This window comes from Muscardinus avellanarius, assembly GCF_963383645.1.
Source record: "Muscardinus avellanarius genome assembly, chromosome: 3".
In the NCBI taxonomy this organism is placed as follows: Eukaryota; Metazoa; Chordata; class Mammalia; order Rodentia; family Gliridae; genus Muscardinus; species Muscardinus avellanarius.
In genome coordinates this window covers 109,245,051-109,262,948 of record NC_137788.1, presented here as the reverse complement: position 1 = coordinate 109,262,948, position 17,898 = coordinate 109,245,051, and the positions used below count along the sequence as shown (strand labels likewise).

The 17,898-nt window shown below is 41.2% G+C and overlaps 1 protein-coding gene across 13 annotated transcripts in view; it reads right to left on the bottom strand.

Annotated features, from left to right (window-relative positions):
* The window catches only part of PDE4DIP (phosphodiesterase 4D interacting protein), a gene marked incomplete at both ends in the record, with an annotated part of 180,290 nt that overhangs the window by 90,581 nt on the left and 71,811 nt on the right, over positions 1 to 17,898 (bottom strand). For 4 of the 13 annotated variants that reach the window (XM_080692726.1, XM_080692733.1, XM_080692732.1 and 1 more), the window contains one exon: positions 6,477 to 7,601. The exons of the other annotated variants lie outside the window; for them this stretch is intronic. In XM_080692726.1, coding sequence (XP_080548852.1) covers positions 6,477 to 7,601 — 1,125 coding nt within the window. Of the gene's footprint in view, positions 1 to 6,476; positions 7,602 to 17,898 lie in introns of those variants that run through there. 13 annotated transcript variants of the gene reach the window in all.

Genomic DNA, 17,898 nt, shown 5'->3' with positions numbered 1-17,898 from the left:
CTGTACTATTTGGTAAGTCAAATATCTCAAAATTCTAAAAGGCAAGAATATCAAAAGTATCAAGGAGCATTTTCAACTCTATGCATATAAATGACAGAAAATAAAAATAATCACAAAAGTCTTGATAAGTTGGTGGAACATCTCATAAAAGAACCTAATGTTATGACATCAACTTCTGAAAGTTAGAGCTCACCACCTATTTAGATAGAAATGAGTGAAACTGACCCACTGTCCTTTCTTATGCCTATTACATATCAGTTACTAGTAGGACTCCCTTCAATTTTATTCATTCACTCTCTCAACATCTATCTATTGTGTACTATGTGGTAGGTTCTCAACATCTATCTATTTTGGTGCCATGCGGTTCTCTCCCAACATCAATCTATTGTATACTACATGTGTAGTACTGTTCTGGAGATAAAGTATGGTACTGGACAAAGTCACTGCTCTCTTCAAACATATTTAGCAGAGATTGGAGTGGGAGCTTACGCAGTAAAAAAATACATAAAATAGAAGAGTGACAATCCCTACACAGTAAAACAGGAAAGAATGATGGAGAGTTGGTGGTTATTTTCTGTCGATGAGATGAAGGTCTTTAATGAGGCAGCATTAGATGGAGGTCTGAATGAAAAGGAGCCAATCCTATGAAGATCAACAGAAGATCAATCCAAGCACAGGGAATGGCTAATGGGATATGAGCCTACGAAACAGAAAGTTCGGTGTGTCTAGAAGGGTACTTTCCAATAGAAATTTAACATGATTCATGTACATAATTTTGAACTTTCTAGCAGCTCCATTAAAGAATATTTCATTTAAGTAAATATATCCAAAATACCATTGTAAACATGTAATCAATATAAAAATTGAGATTCTTTACATGAGACAGTTTACATGGTAAGGCTTTGAAATTCACAGTATACTTTAGACTCCCAACACACATCTCAATTTGGACTGGCCACACTTCAAATGTTCAACAGCTACATAAAGCCAGTGGTAGCTTATTGGACAATTCAGAGCTAGAACACAATGGGCAAACAGCATGAATCAAGTGGAAAGGCAAGTCACACACAGCTCCTGTACAGCAAGCTCATGATGTTGGATTTCATTCTAATGGAATGAAAATGGCCTACGGTTGTTAGCAGAAAAGAAATGATACTTAAGTTTTCAAAAGATCGCTCTAGCTGCTCTCTGATGATGAACTGTTGTGACCACCAACAGAGAGACCAGCTAGGAAGATGCTGTAGTAACGCAGGTGAAAGATCACAGGGTTAGGACTACAAAGGTAGTGATGGAGGAGGAGATAAACGAACATATTTGAATAAATTTTGAAAGTACAGTTAACAGAACTTGCTGGTGGACTGGATGGTGGTAGAAGAAAAAAACGACTTTTAGAAAAATTGAGATAGTTGTTGCAGGTATAATGGGAGGCGTTCCCCTTAAAGCAATGTGAATTATGCCTTACCATAGGAGAGGTAATTATTTTAACAGATATTTATAATTCTAACCAATATATTTATCATGTATTTTAATGATAAAACCTTCACTATAAAATACATTTTTTTTTTTTTTTGCAGAACTAGGGGGTGAACCCAGTAGCATTCTACTTCCCAGCTACATCCCCAGCCCTGTTTTGAAACAGAATCTCACTAAGTTGAGGAGGGCTTCACTAAGTAGCTGAGTCTGGCAGAGAACCTGTGATCTTCGTCTCAGCCTCCCACATATGGGGATTACAAGCATATGCCACCACACCCGCCAAAATATGGCTTTTTACTTCCTCCATGTTCTAAAAGAGCTTTCCAGTAACATCTACTATGAGATGTTTTTGAAATTTATACTATAATAAGCAGAATTAAATAAAATATTTTAAGGATTCAAATGGAGGAGAAAGTAGTCATATTTATTTACTTTAGAGTCATAGAGCTATGAAGGAAACTTTATAAACTAACCAGTTGATCTTATTCCAGTTTATATACAAGGAAATGGAAACTTACAGAAGGTAAGTCATTTGTCCAAGGTTACACAGGAAATTGGGAAAAGATCCAATTAAACTGAATGCACTCATGTTAGTCAAGTCATTTTCATTTCAATAAACCCATTTCTGGCTACCATAATGACAGGTACATCTAAGAGATCAAAATTTTTTGTTTAATAAATGAATAAGAAAATAAAAACAAAAACAAAACTGTGTCATCATTCCCAGTTCAGTATTCTCATCCTTCAGTGTATGACCATATGTGTATATATGTGTCTTATGCATATTATTTCTAAGAACCACTGAAGCATGAGAACATTGAACTGGGAATGAGGAGACAGGCCTGTTTTGTGTGTTTGTATGTGTGTGTGTATCTGAACAGCAACTTTAAAGCCAAAGAATGCCAAAGAACGTACATTAAAAGTCTAGATCTCATTTGAACCCAACTTGGCATGAATAATCATGGAGAAACTAACTCTATAAATGTAATATATTGACCTAAAAGTTGTAAGATGTTTGCTTGTTTTATTCATAATAATTTATTTTACATCTCAGAAAAAAAGTCCCTTCAGATAAGTCTGCCAAAAGAGCACTTGGTAAGTCCCACTGAGTCAAGAACTCATAATGAATTCTTGTGAAGTACCAAGCACATAAACCAATCACTCCTAAGATTTTATAGAGTCTAAAATGGGTAATCCTGAATTTGGTAGAATTAGTGTTAGTTCCCAGACTCTCAGCTCCTAAAATCATGTCATAATAATAATGTAATTCAAAATTAAGTCACTTCTGACTCAGTGCAAATGCTTTCCAGCATCAGAATTACTTCCAGGCCTAATGTATAATGTGAGACCCTTAGGCTAAAAGGCAATTAATTATTTAGGTCCTTTGATTAACAGCATTTTTCTTGACACTTTCTTCTTGCCCTACAATAGTGTGCAATAGATTTCAAACTGCTATAATTTTCTATCCTATTGTTCATAATAGGAAATAGAGAAGAACCGTCAACTAGTATAAAATTAAAGACCTAATTTTTGAACAATATCTAATGTCTACACTTTCCAAAATGCCTGATATTAAATACAGCTAAAGTGAGTAAGATAGATTTGTCAGAGTCACAAATGAGTAGATTTGGCATTGGAAGTTTTGAAGCAAAGATCTGCTCTTTGAATTTAGATAGAAAGGGAAACTAACTGCACATGGACCAGGGCTCTCTGAATTGCTATTTACTAAGGAACCACACCCCTCCTATCATAGCTTTTCTACTTCATGGCCAGACAATAGAGAAGGAAATCACAATAAAAGATGGAATAAAGAAAATCAGAATAAAGCTACAACCTTTCTTTAAATATCTGAAGAGCCTTAGGTCTTCAGGCATAAATGCCATAGAAAGCAAATAAATCATTTTGCATAATATCAGAAAATCAGTAGGCAAGAGAAACATATCACTGCTATTTTTCTTATAAAAATGAAATAAGAAAGCAACACGAGGAATCCTACTGTTGATTATTTAATAATGCATACAGTAGGGTAAGTGGAGGATTAAACAAAGGAATCAAAACGACCTGCCAGAACAATCTCAATATTTAAAATAAAAGGTTTTCTTTCTATTTGTAGAAGTATTTAACTAAAGAGTTTTTTTCTCTTTCTTGGTCTCTCTTTTTCTACAAACTAAAAAGAGAACTATTTAAAAAAAACATTTTTATTCTTTTCACATTTGCTCAGGGAAATAGCCAAAAACCAGTCTGCCTTTGTCCCACTCAGCTCTGGTTTGCCCTAAAGCACAACAGCTTATAAGGAGCTTAGATGTCTATCAGACTTAAACAGATCAGGTGTCCAGAATAAAACATTTATCTTATTTGCAAACACTTTGATCCAAATTTATCTATTTTCCTCTACATTCTTAGTTATCAGAGAAAACAGTAATTTAAACGCCATGATTCTTGAAGTTGAATGTCATTTTCTTTCTGTTTTGTTTGCGGTACTGGGGATAGAACCCAGGGGCATTCTACCTCGAGCTACACCCCCAGCCCTATTTTTTATTCTTTATTTTGGAAACAGGGCCTCACTAAGTTGCGAAGGACCTCACTAAGTAGCTGAGGCTGTCCACAAACTGTGATCCTCTGGTCTCAGCCTCCTGAATGCTGGGATTACAAGCATGCACCACCACACCCAGCTGAATGTCATTTTCTACCTCTTTCCAATGCTTTATTATTCTACAAACAATAAAGAATATAAGCTAGGTGGACAGCAGAAAGGTCATACCCCATCATTTTAAAGCTCTACTGGGCAAAGTTTATAAAGAAAAGAAATCTGACCTAAAGATACTGTTCCCAGAGTTTACAGGTGCTAGTCCAGATGACAATTTTCTTCACAGAATCCATGAAAAATCACCCTGGAATACTCAGGTTATAGAAAGTGAGTTCTTGGTTTAAAACAAGTACTTAATTAGTGTACTGTAGGCAACATGGTTTAATATATAGAACTAAAAGATCTTAGCTGAAAATGTCAGGAAGCTTTGGCTCTGTATGGACTAAGTTATTTAAACCATGAGCTTTTCAAAAGATTGTATGAGCTGTCCTTTAAAATCCCTTCCAACTCCAAAATTTGTTGAATACAAGCACTCAAAGACAATATTTTAAATTAAATACAGAGGAAAAATATTCTCCTGTTTCACCTTAATTTTCCAGGACTTTACCTTTCTACAGTACTAGCCATATCTGAGAGGAAACCAAATTATTTCTTATCCACCAAGCCTAGCCTGCTTTGAGATCCTAATATAAGAATACCGTGTTTCTTAAGCCCAAATTTAGCTGTGAGGCTCCATTAAAAGGAAAATAAATACACAAGTATTAGGTATATGGTACTTCACATTTTATGAAAATGAGAAAACATTTCTTACTTTTTCATAAGGCTCTCATATATGTTATTTCTGTATTTTGTGTAAATTTTAAAACTTTTCTCCTGTTTGCTACCTTATTGTTGTGATAAAAATTTCATATACAACTTACTTTTCAAAAATTTTATGTGACAATAAACAATTTCATGTTATGAAGTTCTAAATTTCTGGAATTATGCTAACCTAATACCAGGTTTCCTGAAAATGTCTTCTAGAGTGTCCACGTCTGCAATGGTTATTTATTTGATAAAACTTAAGAATTTATATCAAGTGCCAGAATATTTCATAAAGCTAACTGAATCTGACATTTACTGTTGCTACAGAAACAAAATAGCACCTGCCAGGTCCTGTACACAGTTGAATTTAAAGGGGGTGGTTTGAAATCAATTGGGCAAACATGAATAGCTCAAATTAAGATCAACTCCCATTGTCATTAATGAAGTCAAAAGTATAATAGATGATGCCTTTCTTACTATCAATTATCTTCTAGTAGAGGTTAAGTAGAAATTCTGGCTTTGGAGTTTTCACCTTAACATTTTCTCGTGTGTGTGTGTGGTACTGGGGTTTTAACCAAGGGGAATTCTACCTCCGAGCTACACCCCCAGCCCTGTTTTATTCTTTATTTCGAAACAGGGTCTCACTACATTGTGGAGAGCCTCATTACGTAGCTGAGGCTGGCCATAAATCTTTAATCCTCCTGTCTCAGCCTCCCAAATACTGGGATTACAAGTGTGAACCACCACATTAGGCTTCACATTCTGAGTGACAATATTATATTCCCATGTCTCTTCTATGAACAAGTCGTCAATAATCCTCGAATGATCTATGAATTAAACAATTTAAGTTAATAATTAATTGATTTAATTAAACACTACCAAGATGTTATAATACTTTATTGGTGGACGGATAGACTCCCCCAAACTTTACCCTGTTCTCTAATCATGCTGAGGGACTTTTTTTTTTTTTTTTGGTGGTACTGGGGTTCCTGGAAGCCCTTCTACCTCCGGGCTACACTCCCAGACCTATTTTTTTTTTACATTTTCATTTTTGGAAACAGGGTCTCCTAAGCCAGCGCGCGCGGCTGGCTTCGAACCTGCACGATCCTCCTGTCTCTGCCTCCCAAGCGCGGGGATTACAAGCGTGTGCCACCACGCCCGGCTTGCTGAGGGACTTGGGGGATGAAAGACTGTGGATTCCTGAGAGACCTACCTACAAGGGTAACAAAAGAACTTATAGAAAGCCAATGGGAGAAAATATCCCTAAATCTAAAAACAAACACAAGAATAAAAAGGAAAAAGAGGTGAGAGTTCTAGTGAGACTTGAGATTAAATGTCTTCTTTTTATAAGGAAAAAGTGATTGGTGAATCTTTTGTGTCTTAAATTTTGTAATTATTGAAAAGGCCACCAAGTAATGTTACAAAGAGGATTATGAAAAGCATATTATCTGTCAATCACTACATGGGATGTAAGCAAAGGTGCATCCAAAACGGGCTCAATGATTAATTTTCTCAAGTCTAGAATATTATTAACCTCCACCTAGACAGAAATGATCGGAAGCCTGGAGGCCAGCTGTAATCAGAAAGGCACTATGTGGCCATTTTTGTATACCTGCACCCGTAGTGGCAAATACTCTTCACAGAGATCATCCCACAGTTCTTGCAGGTCTGAAATCTCCAAGGGATAGCTCACAGGTATCTTGTAAAGGGGTTTCAAAGGCCTGTTAGGGAAACCGGAACTAACTCCATCTGTCATGATGTGACCAGGCTTGGCTCCAGGTGGGCTAGATTTCACTGGAATGGGAAGCTTGCTCCCTCGGGGGCTCTGGATGGGCTTATAATCAAGACTTCTAATCATGCTAAGAGCTAGCTCCAGTTTGTGATTACACATAGGCTGTGGGGCCTGTTCATCGGAGCAATAGTCCCACTTTACAAGTTCCTTTACGTTCCTCTCGGTTTCCTCATCCTTTTGCTGTGAAGGACTAGCCTGAACACTGGCATCCAAAGATTCCACAGAGGAACCTGGAGTTCCTTCCTCCATGCTCTCTCCATCTGGAGGTACCTTTGAGCTTGCTAAGTCCGGTGGCCCAACCTCTGACAACGCTGGTTCTTCGGTGCAAATGCTGGTGGACCACCTGGTAGAGGGGCCATAGGAAATACTTCTGGCCACTTTTCGGGGCACCTTACAAATAGCTTCATAGTCAGAATCGGCAACGCGCAAAGCTGCACAACCACGGCATCTCCTGGGTCGGTTTCCAGAGCCATCCGGAGCATGGCAACTGTGCAGCTCCTGAATCTGATCTTCATTTTCCACCCAGCACTCAAATCCCGAATAGGCAAAGTCTTCCTGGAGCAGCGCAGAGTATCTCACGTCGGGTAAGCCGGAAATGTCAACGGTCCCACCCCCCGCCTTGGTCTCGGCGCCAGAGTCATCATTATTCTTCCGATACATACTGGCGATGCAGAACTTGAGGCGATCCTTTTCCAGCAGCAGCTTCTGCAAGCGCTCGATTGAAAGGGCTTCGATCCGGGCAATAACGGTGTCGAATCGATAGATCCGATCGAGCATGAACGCACACTTGCTGCAAGCAAACTCGCCTTTGCCGTCGCGGGAGACATCCTTGCCCAGGACGTGCGAAAGCAGCACCTGGAGGTTCAGCTTGGAGGTCGTGTGGAAGATCCAGCGCCGCTGGTTCCCACACAGCTCCCGGGCACAGATCCTGCAAATCTCCTTCATCCTGGCTCGGGCGGGCGCCGGGCCCCCGGCCGCCGGCCGACCGCTCACGGGCTCTGGGGTGCGCCGCCCGCCCGGCCTCGGCGGCGGCCCGCGGGCATGGCGCCGCCCGGCGGGGTCGGCCGCGGCGGGGCCGCCGCTCTGGGTACCACGGCCGCCGGCCCCGCCCTCGGGCTGAGCTGCGCCGCCGCGCTCGGGGGATGCTGAGCGGCAGCGGCCGCGCGCCCACCTGGCCCTGGCTCCCACAGCTGTCTCCCGCCGGCCGCCGCGTCCTCGGCGTCCTCGCGGCTCAGCTGGCAGGGCCCCGGGACGCCCGCGAGCCGCCCGGCTGACGCGCCGCGCGAGCGCGCATCGGATTTCAAGATGGCGGGCGCGGGCTCCCCTGGGAGCTGTGGTCCCGGCCGCGCGGCGCGCTCTGCGCATGCGCCCGCCCCGCCCCGCCCGGCCCCGGGGAGCCCTCGCCGCCCCCCGCCCGGCCCCGGCACTGCCCGGAGCTGCCCCCAGGGCGAAGGGCGGTCGGGTCCCCTCCGGGCCGGAGCCTCTGCGGGAGCCCGGGGCGCGTCGCGGGGGTGGTGGTGGTGGGGCGGGAGGAAGCCGAATCCCTCCCCCGCGTCCGCGCAGCGCCACGTCCTCGGCCTGGAGCAGCCTGGCCGCGCCGCCGGGTCCCGCCCGGGCGGCGGAGGCCGGGGCGAGGCGCGGGTTTTAGGAGGCCGGGCTCTGCCTTCCCTGGACTCTGGGCGTGTCCGCCAAGGAGGGGGCGAGGGTGTCCTCCCTTCGGTGTTGGGGGAGGATTGGGAAAGGTTAGTGGCTGTGGTCGGAGGGAGTCCAGACTGCCCAAAGCCGTCACGGGAAGAAAGGGTCCCGCAGGTACTGTGTGAACGCATCTGGCGAACGGAGATAATGAAGATAATAGAAAACAGGCTTTTTCAGAAGCCTGAGAATAAATTAGCATCACCTAATTAATTCTCTTTCAGGCTCAGGTACCTGGCAGTCCGTTCGGGGGTGGGGCGGGTAGGCAGACACTGCACAGAGGACTGGGCTTTGAGCGCGAGTCCAGAGTGTTGGGAACTCTTAAGAATTAGGGCTGCCGGGCGTGGTGGCGCACGCTTGTAATCCCAGCATTCGGGAGGCTGAGACAGGAGGATCGCGGTTCGCGGACAGCCTCAGCTACTGAGTTGAGGCCCTTTGCAATTTAGTGAGACCCGGTTTCAAAATAAAGAATAAAATATAAGGCTGTGGTTGCAGCTCGGAGGTAGAATGCCCTTGGGTTCCATCCCCAGTACCGGGGGTGGGGGGAGGAATTAGGGCTGAGAATTTCACCGACTTCGGTTAGTACCCTTATTCAACTGTATACAGTTATAAGTCCACCTGTTTTTTGTTTGTTTGTTTGTTTGTTTGTTTTGGTGGTACTGGGGATGGAACCCAAGGGCCTTCTGCCTCCAGGCTACACTTCCAGATCTATTTTTTATTTGGAAACAGGGTCTCTTAAGCTAGCTAAGGCTGGCTTCAAACCTGCGCGATCCTCCCGTCTCAGCCTCCCAAGCGCTGGGATTACAAGTGTGCTTCACCACGCCTGGCCACCTGTCATTTGAAATAGAACCTGAAATGCACACAAAGAGGAGGGAAGCCAAAGCTCCCTCCCTCCACTGAGATGGAATGCAGATGTCACCATTCACTTATAATAAGGAATTACCTTCCTGGCTTGAGAGGCACGCAGATACCAGACAGGAGGAGCAATGGCCGCAGCAATTTCCCGTGTATAATAATGCTGAATTGCCAGGCATGGTGGTGCACGCCTGTAATTCCAGTACTTGGAAGGCTGAGACTGGAGGATGGCAGGTTTGAGGCCAGCCACAGCAACTGAATGAGACTTTCAGCTAGACCCTGTTTCAAAAAAAAAAAAAAAAAAAAAAAACAGACCTGAGGGTAGCACAGAGGTAGAATGTCCCTGGGTTCAACCCACAGTAACACACACACACACGGAGAGAGAGTAAAGAATTTGTGAACATTATCCCCAAGACAAAACTCATATTCCTAAGCTTGAAGATATCTAAGTGCCATTATGGAGAGCACATAAGCACAAAGTTCTTAATTAAATTAAATGATATGGAGGAATGCTTTAACAATGTTTGGTTTACTAAATAATAACTAGTGCTGTTATTTAATAGAAATATTTTATAAGTTATTAAAAATATTTTAGGATTCTGCACACATAAGATTGTTTTATTCTAATCACCCACACAAAATCTTGTAGCTCCATAAGAGGACAATAGTCAGGCATGGTGGCACACACACACCTATGATCCCAGTCCTTGGGAAGCTGAAAGAGATCACAGGTTTGAGACCAGTCTCGGCAATTTAGCAAGGCTCTCAGCAACTTAGCAAGAACCTGTTTCCAAATAAAAAATATAATAGGGCTAGGGGTGTAGTTGGAGATAGAACTCCCCTGGGTTCCCCATCACGACGAAAAGAGAGAGAAAGGGAAGGAGGAAGAACAGTCCTTAGAGCTTTGGGCTCAGTGGAAGGCAGATTCTGTGTGTCATTTCATCTAAATATGTGTGTTTTGATTTGGATCATGGGCAGAAGGTTGGTCCCAAGTGCAGCACTGTTCAGAGGCAGGGCTCTTGGGAAGTGATTGGATCATAAGAGCTCTGGCCTTATCAATAAATAGATTACTTCATTGATAAATTAGTAGTTTATGGCATTGTTGGAGGTGGTGGAAACTGTAGAAGGTGGGGCCTCACTCAAAGAAAGAAGTAGGTCACTGGGGGTGTGGCCTGGAAAGGTATTTCTTGTCCCCCCTTCCTTCCTCACTGTCTGTTTTCTGACTGCCTGGAGGTAAGCAGCATTCTTTTGCCACACCCTTTTGCCATGCATTTCTACCAGGTTGCACCACAGCAATGGAGCCAGCCCACCCTGGACTACAACCTCTGAACCCATGAGCAGAAATAAATCTTGCCTTCTCTAAGTTGTTTTCCTCAGGTATTTTAACTGAGAAAAAAGTGACAGCTGACTAACACAATGCATACTCTGACCTCAAAGCCAACACTGTAGAGTTCCAAGTAAAACTATAGCTGTGCGTTTGCCTGTCTTTAGGTATGTGAGCCTTAAAGTCATAAGAAATTAAACAACAATCTTGAGAATTTATAGAGATCTCTAGAAAGGTAAGAGGTTTCTGTTCTCTCCCTTACTGATGGACAGACTGCCTGTTGGGACACCTCTTTTCTATACCCAGTCTTCATTGTTCCAAAGAGCAACAAGGATTCAAAGGTCCATAAAACTGCAAATTAAGACATTAATCAAGGTCTCTAAACAAAGTGCCCTTCAGGAGAAAATCCTGAAAAATACCAACAATCTCCAAACTTTAGTGGCTCTATATAGATAACTTGATTGAGAAGTGCAAGTCAGGACAAATAGTGAAAAGGCAGTTTACTACTGAAGGATATGTTCACTCTAAGTAAGGATCACCAGACTGAGGAATCTGGGCTTCTGACAATGGATAGGAATATTAATATTCTTACTCATCTAACCGTCAAAGAAAATTCAAAGGTAGCATTTTGTTCACTCAGAGAAATACTTAAAAATTAAACTGAGGCAAGACCCTTTCTCAAAATAAAAGATAAAAAGGGCTGTGGACATAGATCAGTGGTAGAACACCCTGGAGTTCAATCCCCAAAACTACTAGACAAAAAACAAAAACACAGCTGTATCTCAAGATGAACATGTTAATTCTCATATGAGTCTTAACATGATTATTGGTATTATAAAATATGCAGTCATAACTAAAAGATCACTGATGTGGAGATAATGATACTGGAAAATAAAACTTAAAAATAAAACTTAGAAGAAAAATTGTCATAATAAATTTAGAACTTTGTAGTCATTATCAGTATCATCTGGCTCAAGATGTTGTAGTTAGTTAACACTGGCTACCTATGGGGAAGCAAGAAAATTTGGTGGAGAGGGCTTAAGTGAGGAGGTTTTCTTTTTATTATATATACTGTGTATCATTTGAATTTGGGGCAGTGAACATATATTCAGGTTATTGCTTTTAATTTTTTTTTTAATTTAGAAAAGATTCCATAGTTAAAACTCTTGAGGATTGTGCCAGTTTACACACTAATACCAGGACCTAAGTGAAAATTTGAATCTAAAATGAGAATTTTTATAATGTGTATGATATATATATTATATATTATATATTATATATATATCATGTGGACAACTTATATATAAAGGGGGACAGTGGTTATGTCTGAAGAGTGTAGTTACGTGTATTTTCTTTTGTTCCTCATTTATATTCTAGAATGTTTCATAATATTTGATGATTTTGTGATAAAAAAATTCCTGTTTTTAAGAAAAAGGTAGGATAAACACGTTTTGTTATATTCAAATAATGTAGTGCTAGCCAGCAATTGAAAAGAATGAACTCTGGTAATAGGCAACAGGAATGAATCTTGAAACTGTGGTAAGTGAAACAAGACATATACAAGTGAGTCCAACTGGGGATTCCATCTCCTTGTCTAAAAACAAGAAAAATACATCTAGAGTGGTAGAAGTCAAGAAGTGAGAGAAGGTGAAAACTGACTGCAGAGGGGCACAGAGGAGTTTTCTGATGTGATGAGAAAACATTGTCTACACCTTATTTTAGATGACAGTTCAATGGGTATTTCAAGCTCACTGAGCCAGGCACGTGGCACACACTTGTAATCCCAGTACTTGGGAGGCTGAGACAGGAGGATCACAGGTTTGAGGCCAACCTCAGAAGCTTTGGCCCTCCACAACTTAGACCTTGTTTCAAAATAAAAATAAAAAATAGGGCTGAAGGTACAGCTCAGAGGTAGAATACCCCTGGGTTCAATCTGCAGTGCTGGGGGCGTGGGGAAGGCTTACTGAACTAAACACTTAGATCTATAGATCAATATATATTTTTTTTTTCATAATTTTAAAAAAATTAGTAAATGAGTTCAAATTATGTATTGTTCAAATATTTTTAGCATAAGCATAAAGTAAACTCCACTACATTGAAAGAATTGGGGAAGATAAAATGTAGCCCAGACGAAATTCTCTAAAAGGCTCTACAGTTCCTATGCATATGAGCTTTGGGAAATACTGCTATTTTATATGCACGTGCACACCATACATTTATGATTGACGTAAGGAATGCTGAGAGACTGAGGGCTTTGTAATGATATGATTACTTCTAAAGCTTAGAAAAGCTCACTGAACTAAGCACTTAGATCTATAGATCTAAGTGATCTACGACACAAGGAAATTTTGAAGATTAGTCTCATATTAAGCTATTATAATTAAGTTATTGTTTTGTGTATCAGCTGTTTGTTCTCAAAATGGGTTGATGAATACATTCACAGGTACTTTATTAGCTCTATGCCCTAGGTGAAATCAATTAACCTGACCTTTAATTTCCTAATCTACATTATAAATATGTTGAATTTATCTTTAGCACACATCAGAATCCACTGGAGGTTTTCTCTAATGCAGATTCCTGGGACCTACTCCTAAAGCTTATGATTTAGTAAGGGTGTGGGGAGGTACAAGTATTTTCATTCCTAACAGATTCCCAGTTCTTGCTGATGCTGCCATCTGGAAACCACCCTTTGAAAACCACTGAACTAGAACTATCCTAATCTTTTCCCCAAAAAATTTCAGTCAAAAGATCAGAAGTAATAACAACAAATAAAAAATAAAAACCCATCAGTTAAGAACTATTTATAAAACCAATGTTAAATGTAGAGATCCAGCCGGGCGTGGTGGCACACACTTTGTAATCCCCGTGCTTGGGAGGCGGAGACAGGAGGATCACGCAGGTTCCAAGCCAGCCGCGCTGGCATAAGAGACCCTGTTTCAAAAATATAAAATAGGTCTGGGAGTGTAGCCCAGAGGTAGAAGGGCTTCCAGGAACCCCAGTACCACCAAAAATAAAATAAAATAAAATAAAATTAGAGATCCATATCCCTACTTAGAACAAGATTCTTCAGTCTTGCTGTGGCCAGGGTCTTTTGCACCATCTCTGTTTGACTTCTAGATTTGGGGTCTGAGAAATGTCCTTAGAATTATAATCATTTTGTATCCACTGTGTGGCAACAGAGTTGTAGTGTTTCCAAGATGTGATTCTGGGATGGCAGGGAGTTGCCAAAAGAATCAGAGATGGAAAATCCCCACCCCACGCCAGTTGTATTAGGTTTCACTGTCCTGATTGTGACACTGGAAATATCTGTTCTTACTACAAACTGTCCTCCCCCCCCAAAAAAAAAAGGGTGATTCAGGCATAAAAGCTGAGGCAAAAAAGGAAATGTAAGAATGTGATCGCAAAGCCAGTTAGGCTTTGTGGTAACACGCAAGCAGGTGCATCATTTCCTTGTGCTGGTGGAAGTCTTTAAGAAGTCAGATTTAATTATGCTTTGCATCAATTAATGCAGCATTTGAAAACACTCATAATACCAGAAGGTGTACAGATTTCAGATATATGGGTTTCGGCAAAATCTGCCTTAAGAAAATAAACAGTAGAAATTTTCTAATTAAGTTATTAAATACTTATAGCTGTATTAAGTGAATTTTAAAGTATGTATTAAATCTTTCCATCAGTGAGCAAGAATTTACACGGACTTGATGTTTGATGTTTTTTCTCTGTCTCAAGCTTTCAGTTTAGTTGAAAAGGTGGATGCTCTAATTAGCATGATAGGCAAACTGAATAGTATTTAAATTCAGTGTGAGTGCGAAAAGAACGTTGAGATTAACATGGTTTTATATATTAGTTCAGGGGGCAGGAATTGCACTAAAAGTAGATGTTCGGATGGAGAAGACAAAGGAAAGTGGCACCATCAAAAGTCTTGGAATTTGGGATAAACACAGTGTTAACCTATAAACAAAGGGAGAAGTCAGGAATTTTTTAGTGCCGAGGTTTATTTCTACATACAGCAGATCCTCTATAATTGTACAAAACCTGAAGTTGCTGAGAGCCTCACAAGTTGCTAAGGCTGGCTGCAAACCCTGATCCTCCTGTTTCAGCCTCCCAAGTACCCGAGCCTGGCTCTCAATCCCTTTTCTGAACATTTCTAGCTCATGTTTCTTGCTTCATATTCTTAGCTACATTTTTCATTTCAGATCTCAAAACCTGCCGTCTGTACTGTATCATACCATGTACAGAACCTCCGAATCTAGACCTTTATCATCCTTCCTCAGACAATGAATCATTCTTCATAGTACTCCCAGAACATTTAGAGTAAATATTCATCACTGTTTACTACCTAGAGGAGGAAGTCCAAACCCCTTCCTTAGCCTGGGGCATTAGTCTATTTTCTATTACTATAATGAAAGACCTGAGACATGCTAACTTTGAAAGTTAAAGTTTTGGACCTGGGACATGCTAACTTTGTAAGGTAACGTTTTGACCCACAGTTTTGGAGGCTGAAAGATCAAGACTGGATGGTTCCATTGGATTGGTCCTTCCTAGGGGCCCAACAGATGGTGTTATGGCAAGCAAAAGATGACGTAGAAGAACAGGAGCCAGAGAGCAGTTCAGGGGTCAGGCTTACTTTTATAACAACTTGCTCTAATGAGAGTTCTGGGGTCCCATGAGCTTTCCTTGATCCCTTCTGAGGGCAGTTCCCTAATGACTTAAGCACCACCCTCACCCCTTTAAATTCCCATTACTTTCAACCTGTTTCTGTGGCTCACTACTAATGAAAGTTATGTCTGGGAGGCAGTAATGTTGAGTACTGATTTATAAATGGGACTCCAGTTTTAACACTCATCAGCTTAAAAAGGAGATACTGAAAAGCTGCTCTAAAATAATCTCCTTATATGAAGTTGTCTGGAGTTGCTGGGGCTACTAATCTGCAAGGCTTCCAATCTCTGCCTTGCACAGTTAGAGCACATTCTTGCCTTAACCTCCATGTCAGAGCTCTCCATGGCAACGCCGGAATGTTTGCTATTTTAGGATATATGCCTCACTGCATGCAGTGCTATTTACATTAGTTTCCAAACAGGGCATAAATGCAACGGCCTGTGTCTGCTGATTTGTATGCATGGGAGGATCCCTCTTGATTAATGGGTGCCCCCCCATTCTGTCATCCTGAATCATTTTTTAAGCCCATCATAGTGAAATAATGCTAATGAAATTTGCTTATCTCATACTGGAGAAAAAAATGCATATGGGGAATAAAAGGAGACACAAAGCAAGAACTTCTCCAGACTTCCCTTTGCAAGTTGATAATTTCTTCTATTTTCACACCCTCTAGGTCTGGTTTCATTTAAAAGCTTTGAGATGAAGCTTCCACCATGCTGTAGAAAGGAATATCAAGAACTGAAACAACTGCTAGCCGTTTCCCTATAACTTTGTGGACACCTTCACTAAGAAAGACAATTTGTAAGCTCTGTTAGTTTTCCTGACTCTCTAGGGGAAAAGAAGTGGCCACGTCGCCCCAGTGTAACAGCACCAATGAAAAGCTCCTGAGTGTACTGACCACAATATATTATTGACTTCACTGGATATGAAAAGGGCTGGAAGTGAGCCTGCAGTAATGCCAGTCACAGGCATGTCAAGTTTCTGGCATTTGAGGGAGTTTGCTTTTGCATGAAGTTAATTATATAATAGGAGAAGCTCATAAATATTGTATAAATGCACTCCCAGGATAATGCATGCTGTAAAATGTTTTGTAGAATGAAAACCAGAGACAGTAAAATCAATATATATATATATATATATATATATATATATATATATATATATTTTTTAAAGCAGGGTCTTGCTAAGTTGCTGAAGCTGTGTGGTCCTCCTGTCTCAGCCTCCCAAGAGAACAAAATCTTTATCAAAAGTGTCTTTCTGAAGGAAATGAAGGTTCTCAAGTAAAATTCCCTATACTAGAATTTCCTATACCCAATGCATATTTTTCTACTAGGATCACATGAGAAATTCTTACAGCTGCAAGATGGGATGAATGAGGTTTTTTCACTTGACTATTAAAAACTTGTGAATTTGCCGGGCATGGTGGCCTACGCTTATTATCCCCACGCTTGGGAGGTGGAGACAGGAGGATCCCGCTGGTTTGAAGCCAGCCTTGCTGGCTTAAGAGACCCTGTTTCCAAAAAAATATATAAAATAGGTCTGGGAGTGTAGCCCAGAGGTAGAAGGATTTCCAGAAATCCCAGTACCACAAAAAAAAAAAAAAAAAAAAAAAAAAAAACCCAAACTTGTGAGCTGTCCTCTCTTCCAAGCCCAACTGTGGCATTTTCAGTTGTAAGGAGTGGGAAAAGGTAGGGAAAGGACTTTATTCCTCAGGACTTAAGCTCTTTTGTCCTCCAGCATCCATCAGAGAGCCCAGGCATGGTTTTTGTAGAGAGAAAAAGATTCCTTATCCTCTGCAGAGCAAACTAGAAGCTTAGAAGTCAAAAACTTTGCTGGGCATGGTGGTGCATACTTGTAATCCCCGCGCTTGGGAGGCAGAGACAGGAGGATCGCGCAGGTTCGAAGCCAGCCGCACTAGCTTAAAAGACCCTGTTTCCAAAATTTTAAAAAAAAGTATAAAATAGGTCTGGGAGTGTAGCCCAGAGGTAGAAGGGTTTCCAGGAAACTCAGTACCACACAAAAAAAGAAAGAAAGCCACCATGTAGGGGTACGGCTCCTGTCATAAGATGGCATGGTAAACAGGCAAAGGTTTGGGCGTAATACAGTGTATGCACAGTCACTCTTAGCAAACAAGGATAAAGAGCCACAGCATAGGCACCAGCGTCAAAAAGAGCAGAGTCCATCACACATTACTGCATACAGAAAAGAGAGATACAGTCCTTTATAATTGGTTTTATGACATTCTTTACCCCTATATAATTTAAAGAATGGATCTGATGAAGCAGTTAAGAGCCACATCAAAACACTACTTGTTCTCTCAAGAGCTGATATCATTATCTGCTTTCCAAACAATACTTAGTCACAACCATCAGGATTGCTTTTCATTCAAATCATGCTTTTATCCCCCTTCCTTACTTTAAGTTCTCCCTTGCCTATTGCATGCAGGGTTTTTTCATCTCATGTTTATGGAACTTCCTAGCTGTATTTGTTTTCTATCATTCTCCAGCACTTATCAAGTATTCAGCAACAACAATTACTATGAATTCCTTAACTGTGTTCTGTGCCACTGTAGGTATAGTTGTTTCCCCTGTTTTCTGCCTGGTATATTTAGCATTTAAGGCCCAGCTTAAGGGTGATTTCAGGTGAGTCCCTCTCTGACTTCTAAAATAGAGTTAACCCCTCTCATTTATGGGTCCCTTTAGCACCATGCCT